Source organism: Sipha flava, unplaced genomic scaffold (genome assembly GCF_003268045.1).
Source record: "Sipha flava isolate LNK unplaced genomic scaffold, YSA_version1 179_pilon_pilon, whole genome shotgun sequence".
Taxonomy (NCBI): domain Eukaryota; kingdom Metazoa; phylum Arthropoda; class Insecta; order Hemiptera; family Aphididae; genus Sipha; species Sipha flava.
In genome coordinates this window covers 594511-607023 of record NW_020272149.1, presented here as the reverse complement: position 1 = coordinate 607023, position 12513 = coordinate 594511, and the positions used below count along the sequence as shown (strand labels likewise).

The following is a 12513-nucleotide window of genomic DNA, read 5'->3' as shown; positions in this document are numbered from 1 at the left end:
AAAATAAATAAATATTAATACTAGTCAGTAGTTCTAAGCAATTAATTTGTAGAACATGTTTATATTTTATAGCCTATCATTACATATGTAAATTTATATACATTTTAATTGATTTATATAAAATATATATACCAAATTTGAAAAAAAAAGGAGTACAATTATGATTTACCCACTTAATTTATATCACCAAGAAAAGTTGGGTTATTCATTTTATTTCATATAATATACAACACTAATTTTTTTCTATTGAATTACTTAGTTGTATATTATTTTTAGTTATAACATTAAAACACTTTTAATAGCAAACTTTTCGAAGTAATTTTATTTTAATACATATTTTGAGTTATTAGTAATATCACTCAAAAAAAATGTTTTAATTATGTTTTGCAGTGTATTAAAAGATACATGTTTAAAGACCTTTTTTAATGGAAAATATTATGATGGTACAAAAGAGTTAAGTAACCAACAATATTTAATTATAGAACGGATTATATGTGATCCAATGAGCACGAGTTTGATTTTTGTCATCCTCATGACTTGTAAATAATGACTTATAAACATTGGTAGCAGTTTGGTCTTTGGCAATACTGTGTGTAAGTTTTGCTTTTTTATACACAGGGTCTTCTAGTTTGCGGCAGTTAACAGAGACTGAGGAATTTGACCCTGCAGCACTACTGATTAATCCTAAATAAAAAAATAAATATAAAAGTAACTTATATAAATAATTGAAATAACTTAAGATGTTTTTCAAAATGTACATACTCTTTGTCTGGTCTTTCTTCACTTTTAATTCTGATTTTATATTAGTATCTTCTCTTTTTATTTCCATTTTAACACTACTATGTTCAGTTTTAACAGTATTTGTTGATGGAATGATAGGGAATTCTTCATTAACTTGATTAACTGGTTCTTCTTTAACTATAACTTCTTGTTTGACTTTAAGTTTCTTACTCTTAATTTTATCTTTGCGTTTAGCCAATCTAATTCTCATTAAATTTATATCTTCATCCGTTGGATTTAATATAACTACATCATCGTCTTCATATTCCATTACACAATTTATACATTTATTATCTACTCCTAGTTTGAGACCTCTCTCGGAAACAACACATCCACATTTCCATAAGACACAAAACTTTGATCGGTCGTTCATTTCTAAACCAACTAGAGGGCAAATATAAGGTGAACTTATATCATCAATATATCCTCCAACACTCTTAGCTTTTCCACTGAATGCTGGATTGGGAGTTAACTTCAAAACTTTTATATCCTATAAACAAAATAAATTATTAAATATTTTTAATCGATATGTGTTCATAGAAAAAAAAAATTGGTTATTTTGGGGAAATTTAAAAATATAAATATATAATGATATTACAACTAAAAATATTGTACCTGAGATTGTAAGTGAATCTAAATTTAAATATTAAAATGTATTTTCATATTATAATTCTCAATTAACTTTTGAAGTCCATGATTCATAATTTATCGAGATCTTTTACGAAAGGAAATATTTATTTTATTTTTATCAAACATGACTGTGAAAAAAGTGAGATAAAATTATTTTTCAATATGGGTGTTGATTAAAACTAAACCTATGAATTATAACCAATGAGATGCCACAAAAATGTATTGAAAATACACATAGAACTAAAGAAAACGCAGCTAAAAGTAGTTTTTATTTTTTTATGTATATGGTTAATGGTATTAAGTATGAATTGAGTTGAATTTATCATAAAATTAAAATTAGTTTTATATAATTCTTTTTAAGTCCATACAAAATTAATTAATGACAAGGGTAGGAAATAAAATAAAAATATATATTGTTTCAGTACTGTATGTTGTAATTATTGGTCAAAATTGAGAATTGCTCTTTAGAGTTAACATTTGTTTTTTCTATGAAAAGTAGGAACACCACTGCTTCTAAAATTAATTATTATTTTATATAAATAATATTAACACATTTAATGCCAATGATAGATAAGCTGGTGTCAAAGGGTATCCAATGAATTTTACATGTATTTTTAGTGTTCTAAAATACTCAGCTGAGAGTGTATAATCATAATATTTTTATTGAAAATTCATCATATTCAACAACGTTTATGACACGTAGCGTGATATGCCAAAATGTCATCATTGAACATATTAAAATGAATGTCTCTCAAAACTTATAACATTTATTTAATAAGACCGTTTGAGATAAAAATTTTATTTATAATGCAGTACTAAGTTGAATACAAATTAAATAGAAAATTATAAAATGTTATAATGGCAATTATAAAAATGTATTTATTTATAATTAACTTAATTTAAATTATAAAATAAGCAAAATACTATGAAATTGCAAATAAATCTATAGTAATAATACTTAATATATTAATATTTATTATGTAGTAATTGATATATTAACATACTTTTAAACTCTTAATATGTGCTGAAGCTTCAGGGAATGGAGTTTTATTCACTAAATGCTGTAAAACTGATTCTTTATTGTACAAAAGACCCATGCCACAAGCTACTATTGGTGGTCGAAGAGATTCCTGAGTCAATTGACAATTACGCCAACGATATAATTGCACTGATGATTTATCCTTCTGAAAATTTAATGATAGAATTATTTAACTTATAAAAGCTCTTAATTTTAAACATAAATAGTAATATTGCTTAATTAGAATAATTCGCTGATTTCATAAAATTGGAAGAGTAGGTAAAGATAAAGGAGATCAATAAAAATAATTTACATAAATGAAATATACATTTAGAACAATACATATTTTTTCAAACTAAATTTCTTAATTGTGTATGAGCAGTAGAGCATTAAACTTAGGAAGACTAAGAATGAAAAAGTTAACAGTACTTTAATGTATGAAAAATGGGCAGGAACATTATTTCATTATTAATTCCAGGAATAAGATTTAATTATTAAAATATATAAATGTTTTATATTTGGTATAACTATTTTAAATATATTAAGATATTTTTAAAATAGTCAACCAATTAAACTAAATACCTAATAAAATAATACAAACAAAATATTTAACCAAAATACTATAAGATATCTTGACCTATATATAGTTAAAAGAATAAACTTCAGCATATCACATAAGAAACAAAAGATCTTCCCTTAACTTAACAGTCCATAAATTTAGACAACTCTTTCTTTCTAATCTCTCTCTTAATAACAAAATCCTAATACATAAATAAATCCTCTGATCCATCATGACTTTATGGTATTCAATTCTTGGGACAAAAAAAAAAAAAAAAAAAAATCAAACTTATATAAATTCCAAGCTTTTCAATCCAAAACTCTGATTCTTAAAAAATTCTTTATGGTAGGTTAGTAATCTTATACTTCACAACAATTTAAAAATTCCAACAGTCATGTCTTTAGCTTCCAGCCACTGTAAAAAATTTCACAAAAATACCACAAGCCATCTAAATATTCTTATCTCTAATATTTCCTCTCTCATACTCTCAAAGGACCCACCATGATATCTTAAAAGAAACTGGGCACGAGATATATAATATATAATTCACATAAAAATGTTTTCTACTCGCAGAAGTTCAAGAGGATATCAACTACTTTTATAAATCTATAAAAGTAGTCTACACATTGTTTTATAAATTAATATTAATAATCATCTTTAATCTGCATACAATATACTGTTTAAGTGTCCTTACTTTAGAAACATACAAACTTTCAGAAAAATGAGCACAATTAAATGTGAATATGGATAATTGAGACACAGTTAATCTAGGTTTTAATGTAATATTTAAAATAAAGGACAAAAGTAAATTAGGTCAACACCATGCATACATAGAGATGGAACGCAATTTATGAAAAAAAATTTGGAAAATCTTGAATAGAAATTGTTACAGAAACGCATAAGACTAGTTCTTGATTATTAGTTTAATAAAGCCGTTGAGCGTCGTGTAAATGCTAATTTAGTGAAACGTAGACAAACGCTCGGACAATATTTAGATTCATACGGCGTGACGTACCTGTTCGGGTTTCTTTTTGGTCCGTACCAGCTCGTCCCTCTTGGGTATGGTTCCGCCGTCGCAACCCATCGCTGAACGATAGTAACTGTCTGTGAGAAGATAAAAACCACTTGTGAGGAATAGCGGAAACCGCAGTCGATCGGTGACGGTACGGGGCGCACGCGCGACCCCTAACTTCAACTGGTGACAGTAGCGAACCCAGGAACGAAGAGAAAAAATACGACGACGACGATAAAAACGAAATGACAAAAAGACGACGACAATGACAACAACTGCAATGATAATGTTTTTGTGGTAAACCATTAACCACTCCGTTTGCCACTGCCACAGCAATGAGTCATCTCGTTAAATGACAGCTGGTTTTAGAGAGGTAGGAGGGGCATTGGTAAACATTGTCAACTCTGATCCTGGGATAACAACAGAAGGTCGGACGATCATTTCTTATCAACCGTCCGCTTCATCCGATTTAGTTCGAGATGTTTCCGCGGGAGCGCTATAGTTTTCACTTGTTTAAAGCTGGGTTCACACTACACCGTGCCGTGTCGTGTCTTATAAAATATCTCTGATTGGTTGAACCATATTGTTACATCAAGGTATACCGTATAATAAATCACAAGTTACCTCACTAACCATAAGATACCGTGAAGTTGATTTTATCCAACTTTTGAACGACAGGTTACCACAGATACCTATATAAAATAAATTTGTTGTATTATATATCTGTGGTGGTTACCGATTTTAATAGTAATAATTTAATATTCTATGATAACATTACTCATAATAACAAAAGGCTCGGAAGGTGTTGCATTTGTATGGTTTTATTGGCCTATTAAATGTATTGCTTAGCATCCTTGACATTATTTCCATGACACTATGAAAAACCTAATGGGAACATTATGAAAGAAAATTTAAAATTTTAAGCTATTTATTTTACTTATATTTTATTTTATCTTATATATTTATACCTAAAAATTATGTTTAGTTAAGTATAATATACTAACAACATTTGTACTGTTATGTACGAATATATTTAATAAGGCTGCATCCGAGTTGCAGTCAGAGATGATTTTTGAGATAAGGTCATAGAACAGTTGCGGTCACGCGAATTGTATGTAATATCCTAGTTGCGGTCATATACCTATTACTTATCTGTAAAGTTTATATATAAAATAAATAAAATTGTATAGTCCAATAGTATAGTGGCGTACATATAACTTTTATACGGGGGGGGGGGGGATAATACAAATTATTATGGAAGGAAAATTCCTAAACCTAAGTACTTGCACATTTAAATGATAAATAATAATATATATACATATATATATATATAGTGAATGTGTCAAAATAATAATTTACAATAAATCCTTGCAATATTATTTTGTTTCCTTATACTTTCCTTACATTAAGAACACTATTTTATACAATTTTTAAAAGACCTATGGGGGGGATTTGACCCCCACATCACCCTTGTATATGCCCCTGCAATAATAGTATAATTACGAACCAGATGATCACCAATCAATGATAAGGTAAAAGGTTAGTTACAGTGTTAAACGTAAGGCAGTGGAGCAGTTGAGCGAGCGTCCCTCCAATATTTTTCATTCTGAGATGTCAAGTACAGTACTTTCAGTGTACTGGGGTCAAATGATGTTACATTGATCAGAAAAAATATACACTGCAAGAATGAATGCTCACCCGAAGTTGCCGCATGACTTTTCACAATTACATTTAACGCTTCCTAACGTAATTAATAAAATGCGAACCAAAAATAATGAAAATTGGATTTTTATAAACGATGTTCAGAACAATATAATATGTCTTACGAATCAGATAAACCTTAATTTTTTAAAACAATGTGATTCAATTTTTATGGACGGTACTTTTTCAAGTTACCATTTTCCTTTTAAACAATTTTTTGCGATACATGGATATAAAAACAAAAGCAGCTCATACGTACTTTTATTTTTTTTCGTTATTGCCTAGTAAATTGCCTTGTAATGCGTACAAGACTGTATTAGACCACCTCAAAGGTTGTGTGTCTGACTATATCCCAAATAGAGTCTTCAGTGATTTCAAACCTACACAATAAAAATAGTGTAGACAGTTCTAAGTCTGTTTATAAAACGGAAAGGAAAATGTTGAAACTTTTTTGTAAATTAAATAGCATGGTATTTACCATACATACTAGATATATATTTTGAGTGACCGCAACTAGTACGTAATTTTTGATTTTGACCGCAACTAGTATACACCGTTTAATAAAATTTTTATTTATGAACATTTTTGCGCTAAAAAAAATTAAGTGCATATTATTTAAGCGCATAAGTGCATGTATATCTAATACTTTTTAAGATAATTAAGTTCTGATCCCTAATAATAATATAATACATACTGTCTACTAAATAATTTAATATTCATCAGTTATTATTTATTGAAACTTATGAAAATATTTCATATCCAATAAAAAAACTGCGAAAATATGTAATCAAAATTTGACAGCATCATCATAAGACATATATTGGTATCACACATTTTCAAAACACACGGTCTGGTAAAATACATGTCACGGTGTGGTGTGAACCCGACTTTACATGTAAATAGGCTTTATTTAAAAATTTGGCTTCGAGCGATTGTCTTTATAACTAATTTTACTAATTCGATAAATCCTTACTAGATATTCAATATTTCGTTTAAAACATTTCCATTATTTTGATCGAGTGACCTCCTGATTACGACAGTATCTCGTATCTCGATTATTGTTTCGATACATCTCTTGATTATAATAATGTTTACCTTAGTAATATATCGATATGTCTATTACAATCGATGGTGGCGGTGATCGGATTCGTGACGTGATAAGCGGCGCCCGGTGCGGCGGTACAGTGTTGCCAAAACCGGTTGGTCTCGACCGCATGTAACCTTAGAGGGTCCACGGTGTGCGAGCCGCACAACTCGGCAACGCGGGTCGAAAATTCCATCCGTGTGCGTGCGTACGTGAGCGTGTTTGTGTGTGTGTGTGCGTGTGTTGACGCCCGAAATTTTTGTTATTCCGTCGTACACACACGTACCAACGTTGGTGTATACGCGAAGGCGAAATTGTCTTCCGTGCTTTAAACGTTGGCCGTGTGTAGTAAACAATTTAATTTATTTTATTTTCGTATTTATTTCCACGACGTCGTTCGAACTAGCGGGCAACTCCGTACGCACGGGAACCGTCGCATCGCACTACCGCCTAACCCGCGTTTCGATTCATCCGCTGCCGACGCTGTTCTTGTTTTTTCATCCTACGTTCTTGAACACGTTCCGCCATTTTAACGACGTTCCTGTCGCACCGGGTTGGTGGCTGTCGCTGTACAGTAGCTCAATCGTGTTCCATTGTGTGTGCTACGAACTACGGCAACGGAGGAGACGGTGACAGAGCTTTCGAGCACAGGTACGTGCGTGTGCTCCCGAACGCCGTCGCTCAACTAGTTGCAATAACCGTTTGACCGTGGTCCATTTCTGTTTCAGACGACTTGGAGATTGTGTGACCGCAACAGAATAACATGCAGACCATTAAGTGTGTGGTCGTTGGCGACGGTGCCGTCGGTAAGACTTGTCTGCTCATATCATATACGACCAACAAGTTTCCTTCAGAATACGTACCAACTGTAAGTGTGCATTGTTAATGAGTCCTTTTTTTCAGGAAACATTTATTTTATTTCTAATTTTTAGATTTGGTCTGATAGTAGATCATTTAAAATTTTTAATTCCATAACAAGTGGTTTTCAAATTAAAAAAAAAAATATACAAAAGTGATGTTTCATCCTAATAAAATTGTTCGATTTACTTATGTTAGGATATCATTGTTTTTAAACTATTCCTGCATATACTTTATATTTTAAACATAATGTTTTTACAATAAAAACTATTCGGAGTATGAATACATAAACATTAATTCATTTAAATTAAGTTAAGTGTTTATACTGGTTACTATCTATAATAGTTCAACAAATTTAATAGCATTCCCTACTAGTACAGATAAATGAATACATTAATTTAAAACTTGTACAAAGAAAACATAGAGCATTTTTTTGTTTCATTTAATATTTACTATACTCTACTGGTTAATATTGTTATATAATCGTAATGATGATTATCTTAGTATTTAATCAAAAAATTTATTTAAAGATTTTGTTTTATAATTTTATATTTACAGTTATTGATTATTAATTTTTCTAAGTAATTAATGATTACTTATGGAAGTTGAGGTAGAAATATGCCAAAGTGTATAATGTATCTTAAAAGGCACATTTAATTTTTTTTAATATACAGGTATATATATTTTTTTAGGTTTTTGATAATTATGCCGTAACAGTAATGATTGGAGGAGAACCATATACATTAGGATTATTTGACACAGCAGGTATGATAATATTTTGGTTAGATAATTCTTGGAATATTAGACTTGATACTTTATGTTTGATTTATTTTATCAATTTAGGTCAGGAAGATTATGATCGTCTCAGACCTTTAAGTTATCCTCAGACTGATGTGTTTCTTGTTTGTTTCTCTGTGGTATCACCATCTTCATTTGAAAATGTTAAAGAAAAGGTAAGAAATATAAGACTGTGGCATTTATTTTAACAATTAATATGTATTGTTTATAATTAGTGGGTTCCAGAAATTACACATCACTGTCAGAAAACACCATTCCTGTTAGTTGGCACACAAATAGATCTTAGAGAAGATGCCACGACTGTAGAGAAACTAGCTAAAAACAAACAGAAGTCAATATCTTTTGAACAAGGTGAAAAGCTTGCTAAAGAACTTAAAGCTGTGAAATATGTCGAATGCTCAGCATTAACACAAGTTAGTATTATATATTGAATTAAATTTTAATATTTTGAAGTTTGAGTTAAAAATTATATGGGACCATATCAAAATGTTAGTAGTTTTGTCCACTCATTGAATGGATCAGAAGTATCTTGAAATAATGTTTTTTCTGTTTTATCTAGTTTCTTATTTTATATATGTATTAATATTAAAATTAAAATTATAGCAGGCATAGATTCTATTATTATACCAACAGTAATATATTGACAACGTTAAAATAGTTTGATTTTAGTTAAGTATAATTTATTACTTTCTATTATTGTGGTAAAGTGGTTTTCAAACTTTTTTGTTGGCAGAGCCCTTATGTTCTCAAAAAAGTACACAATAATAATAAATATTTCTTATTGAGAAAAATATACTGTCTAAAATGTAATATTCTTCTTCAAAAGTTTAAATTTTGTTATTCGTTATGAAAACTGGGGTAAATTTAAGTTGAATTGATTTACTACATTTCATTTTGTAAAAATTCCAGCCAAGTAATGAAATCAAAATAACCAAATTTTATCAGAAGAGTTATTAATGAAATGGGTGTCACTATAACGTAAAACTTATTGGCACAATTCAAGTAATCATACTATGTTTATACAAACAGTGTTTTTCCTCGATAACAAAGAAATATAACAATATTTAAATTTAATTAATTTAGATATGCCCACGGAGCCCCTAGTCTTCTCTTGGGGAACCCTAAGGCTCATTGGAACACATTTTGAGAACCGTTGTTGTAGTATATTGCATATTTTCAATTTAATAATTAATAAAAATTTATAATCTGTTTATGGTATGGATAATATAAATTTCTTTAAACATTTTTACTAATCCAGATTTTAGGTTAATATTAAAACAATATAGAAAAGTGTAATTATGATAATTTAATCTTTTCTTTGATTTTGTGATTGGCTACTATTATTATATAAAATGGTTATAACAGCTTTATTTAGGATATTTTTTAAACAGATTTAATTGTAAGCAATATCCGAAAGACCTACTTCAATATTAAATTTAATTAGGGTTAATTAGTAATTAGTTTTTTGTTTTAAATCCAGAATATATATTGCAATTAAAGATACATTTAGATTTAAATGTTTTTTTTTTTTATAATTGATGTAAGAATAAATTGTAAATTAAGTTATTTCTTACATGAGCTAATTAAAAACTATTTATGATAAATTATATGATTTATTTTATGTTCAATGCTAAAGTTATTCAAGTTTTTTATTTTTCAATTAAATACTTCATTGTACATATAATTTTTTATAAAAAACATGGTTGATAAAATTGTATAACATCAAATGATATTTATACTAAATATCTATTAAAAATGTATTTATTTTATAGAAAATAAAATAAATATTTGTTATAATTAAATGTTAACATTATTTATATGAATTTTATATCAGTTTTACAAAATATGTCAAAACAAATGCATTATTGTTACAGCATTTATATGTAAATCACACTTTATAATAATTGATCAATTATATGAAATATAATGGTATTTATAAAAATTATTAGTTTTAAAAATTATCCGAAGTTAAAAAAAATATTTCAGTATATTTGTTAAACCGATAAACTGTAATGTAGATTAGATTACTTAATAAATAACTTTTATAAATCGTTTAATGTCTTTTAAGTCGGATAAGATAAATTTTATTAATTATGAATTCAAAAAAATTACCAGTAAATAATTTTTATATTTTAATATTGAAAAATGTTTCAAATTTAAATATAAATATTCAATTGAGTTATAGAGATTTTAATTATATATTAATTATTAAAATTAAGGTATATTATGTAATATGATAAATTATTTATATTTATTTACTTTTACTATTACAGAAAGGATTAAAAAATGTATTCGATGAAGCTATTCTTGCAGCTTTAGAACCTCCAGAACCAATTAAGAAGAGGAAGTGTGCTATATTATAAAGTTGCGGACAAATAAACAGGTGCGACAATTATGTCATAAAAATATTTAAAATTAAAAAATTAAATCATGATTTAGCATGGATACAATAATGAAATAATAATTATTTTGTTTTTACTAATCTATAAATATATATATATATATAAAAATAATTTATTTTATATTTTACATGAAGTATGTGCATTCAGTGTACATTAATATTGAATAATAAATAAATAGGTTTTTTATACACCATAAATTATTGTGGTTGTTTTTGTTTATTATCATTATGATCCAGTTTATTTTTGATAATTTAATTTTTTTTTTTTGTTCTTTTGTCAATCCTTGTATCATTTTATTATGTTGAATAATATTTTATTTCTTAAACGTATATTTACCTGTAACATTAGTTACTTTATTTGATGATTAATGATATTATTAAGATACCTATTAATTATTAACATTGAATTTAAATCCAGCCATATTATGAAAATAATATATTACCACATTATGTGAAGGTAGGCTATTAAACCAAAAATTGTATCCACTCAAGAATGTAGATAAATTGATGTCTGCTAAAAATAACTTAAGAAGTAGACTTTACAGATATTTTTTTAAACTAACTTTTTTTTTACGCTTAATTGTATTTATATTTTTTATAATTACTGATTTGTAGACCAATTAATTTTAAAACAATGTTAAGTGAACAACAACTCAAATGCCTCTGGGCCTGTTATGTCTTTGGACTTTCAAAAGTACAAAATCATTGTATAGTTAAATTGTACTTTCAATTGCTTATAAATATTGAATTCTTATCTCCGCTTTGAAATAATGAACATGACGAGCAGATAATTATTTATACAATCAAAATTTTATTATGTTTAGATAAAAAGACTTAACTATATTATATTGTGAACGCTCTTTATTGATTGTTGTTAAAGGCCTCAAATGGTTGTACAATTTACTTAATAAAGTAGAAAAGTCTAGAAATACTTTATATACTATGTTCTAGAAGTTATGAATCATCTTGATGTCACATTGGTTAAATAAAAATATTTATTTTTAACTGTCTTTTTTTGTTTGTACTACACAATTATTGGTTAATGATTAATTCTGATACAGAATAATGAATACATTATATACCTTTTAAAAATATAATATCCATTATTTTATTACAAACTTTAAATTAATGGTGTTATTGCCATTAGTTTATAATTATTTAACTATTAGTTCATAATAGATCGTGTTTTTTGCGTAACTTTCAACTGAAAATGGCATTTTTGGTACATAAATAAACGTAGTACCGTTAAACGTATGACACTCGTCATTGTGAAGATGATAATCAGATAATTTTTATTTTTATGCATTAGTGTTCATTGTCAGTCGTTGCGGGTGTTTGTGTTCAAATGTGTAAAAGTGTCGTTTTAATTATTTTATCTTAGTCTGGCGTCGTAGCTCTGCGCTACCCGAACTTTTTAATGTCAAATTTTATTCACATTCGTCTGTTACATACGTGTTAAGGACCTAATAAATATTACAGTAAAGAAAAAAAAAACAACTATGAAAAGAAGTAAACAATATTGCAGTCGACAGTGATCTGCTGCGATGAATACTAGAACACGTATAGTAGTATTAACAGCATTGATGTCTCCTTCCGGTCCGTGTCCTCAACAATCATCAAGTATGTGACGCACACATACCTCCAGGCGGCGGAGACGTGTGGAATTTAAACT

At 27.9% G+C, this 12513-nt stretch overlaps 2 protein-coding genes across 2 annotated transcripts; one reads left to right on the top strand and one right to left on the bottom strand.

Annotated features, from left to right (window-relative positions):
• Positions 1 to 369: 369 nt before the first annotated feature.
• On the bottom strand, positions 370 to 4428 carry LOC112680673 (protein RTF2 homolog). Its single transcript, XM_025550851.1, has 4 exons — positions 4003 to 4428; positions 2415 to 2594; positions 763 to 1270; positions 370 to 684 (listed from the first exon to the last, which is right to left on the bottom strand). The coding sequence occupies exons 1-4, from the start codon at positions 4303 to 4305 to the stop codon at positions 473 to 475; spliced, it is 1203 nt and encodes a 400-aa protein (XP_025406636.1). The 5' UTR covers positions 4306 to 4428; the 3' UTR covers positions 370 to 472.
• A 2595-nt stretch (positions 4429 to 7023) lies between these two features.
• On the top strand, positions 7024 to 11039 carry LOC112680674 (cdc42 homolog). Its single transcript, XM_025550852.1, has 6 exons — positions 7024 to 7435; positions 7513 to 7652; positions 8335 to 8407; positions 8486 to 8595; positions 8656 to 8853; positions 10714 to 11039. The coding sequence occupies exons 2-6, from the start codon at positions 7548 to 7550 to the stop codon at positions 10801 to 10803; spliced, it is 576 nt and encodes a 191-aa protein (XP_025406637.1). The 5' UTR covers positions 7024 to 7435; positions 7513 to 7547; the 3' UTR covers positions 10804 to 11039.
• The last annotated feature ends 1474 nt before the right edge of the window (positions 11040 to 12513 follow it).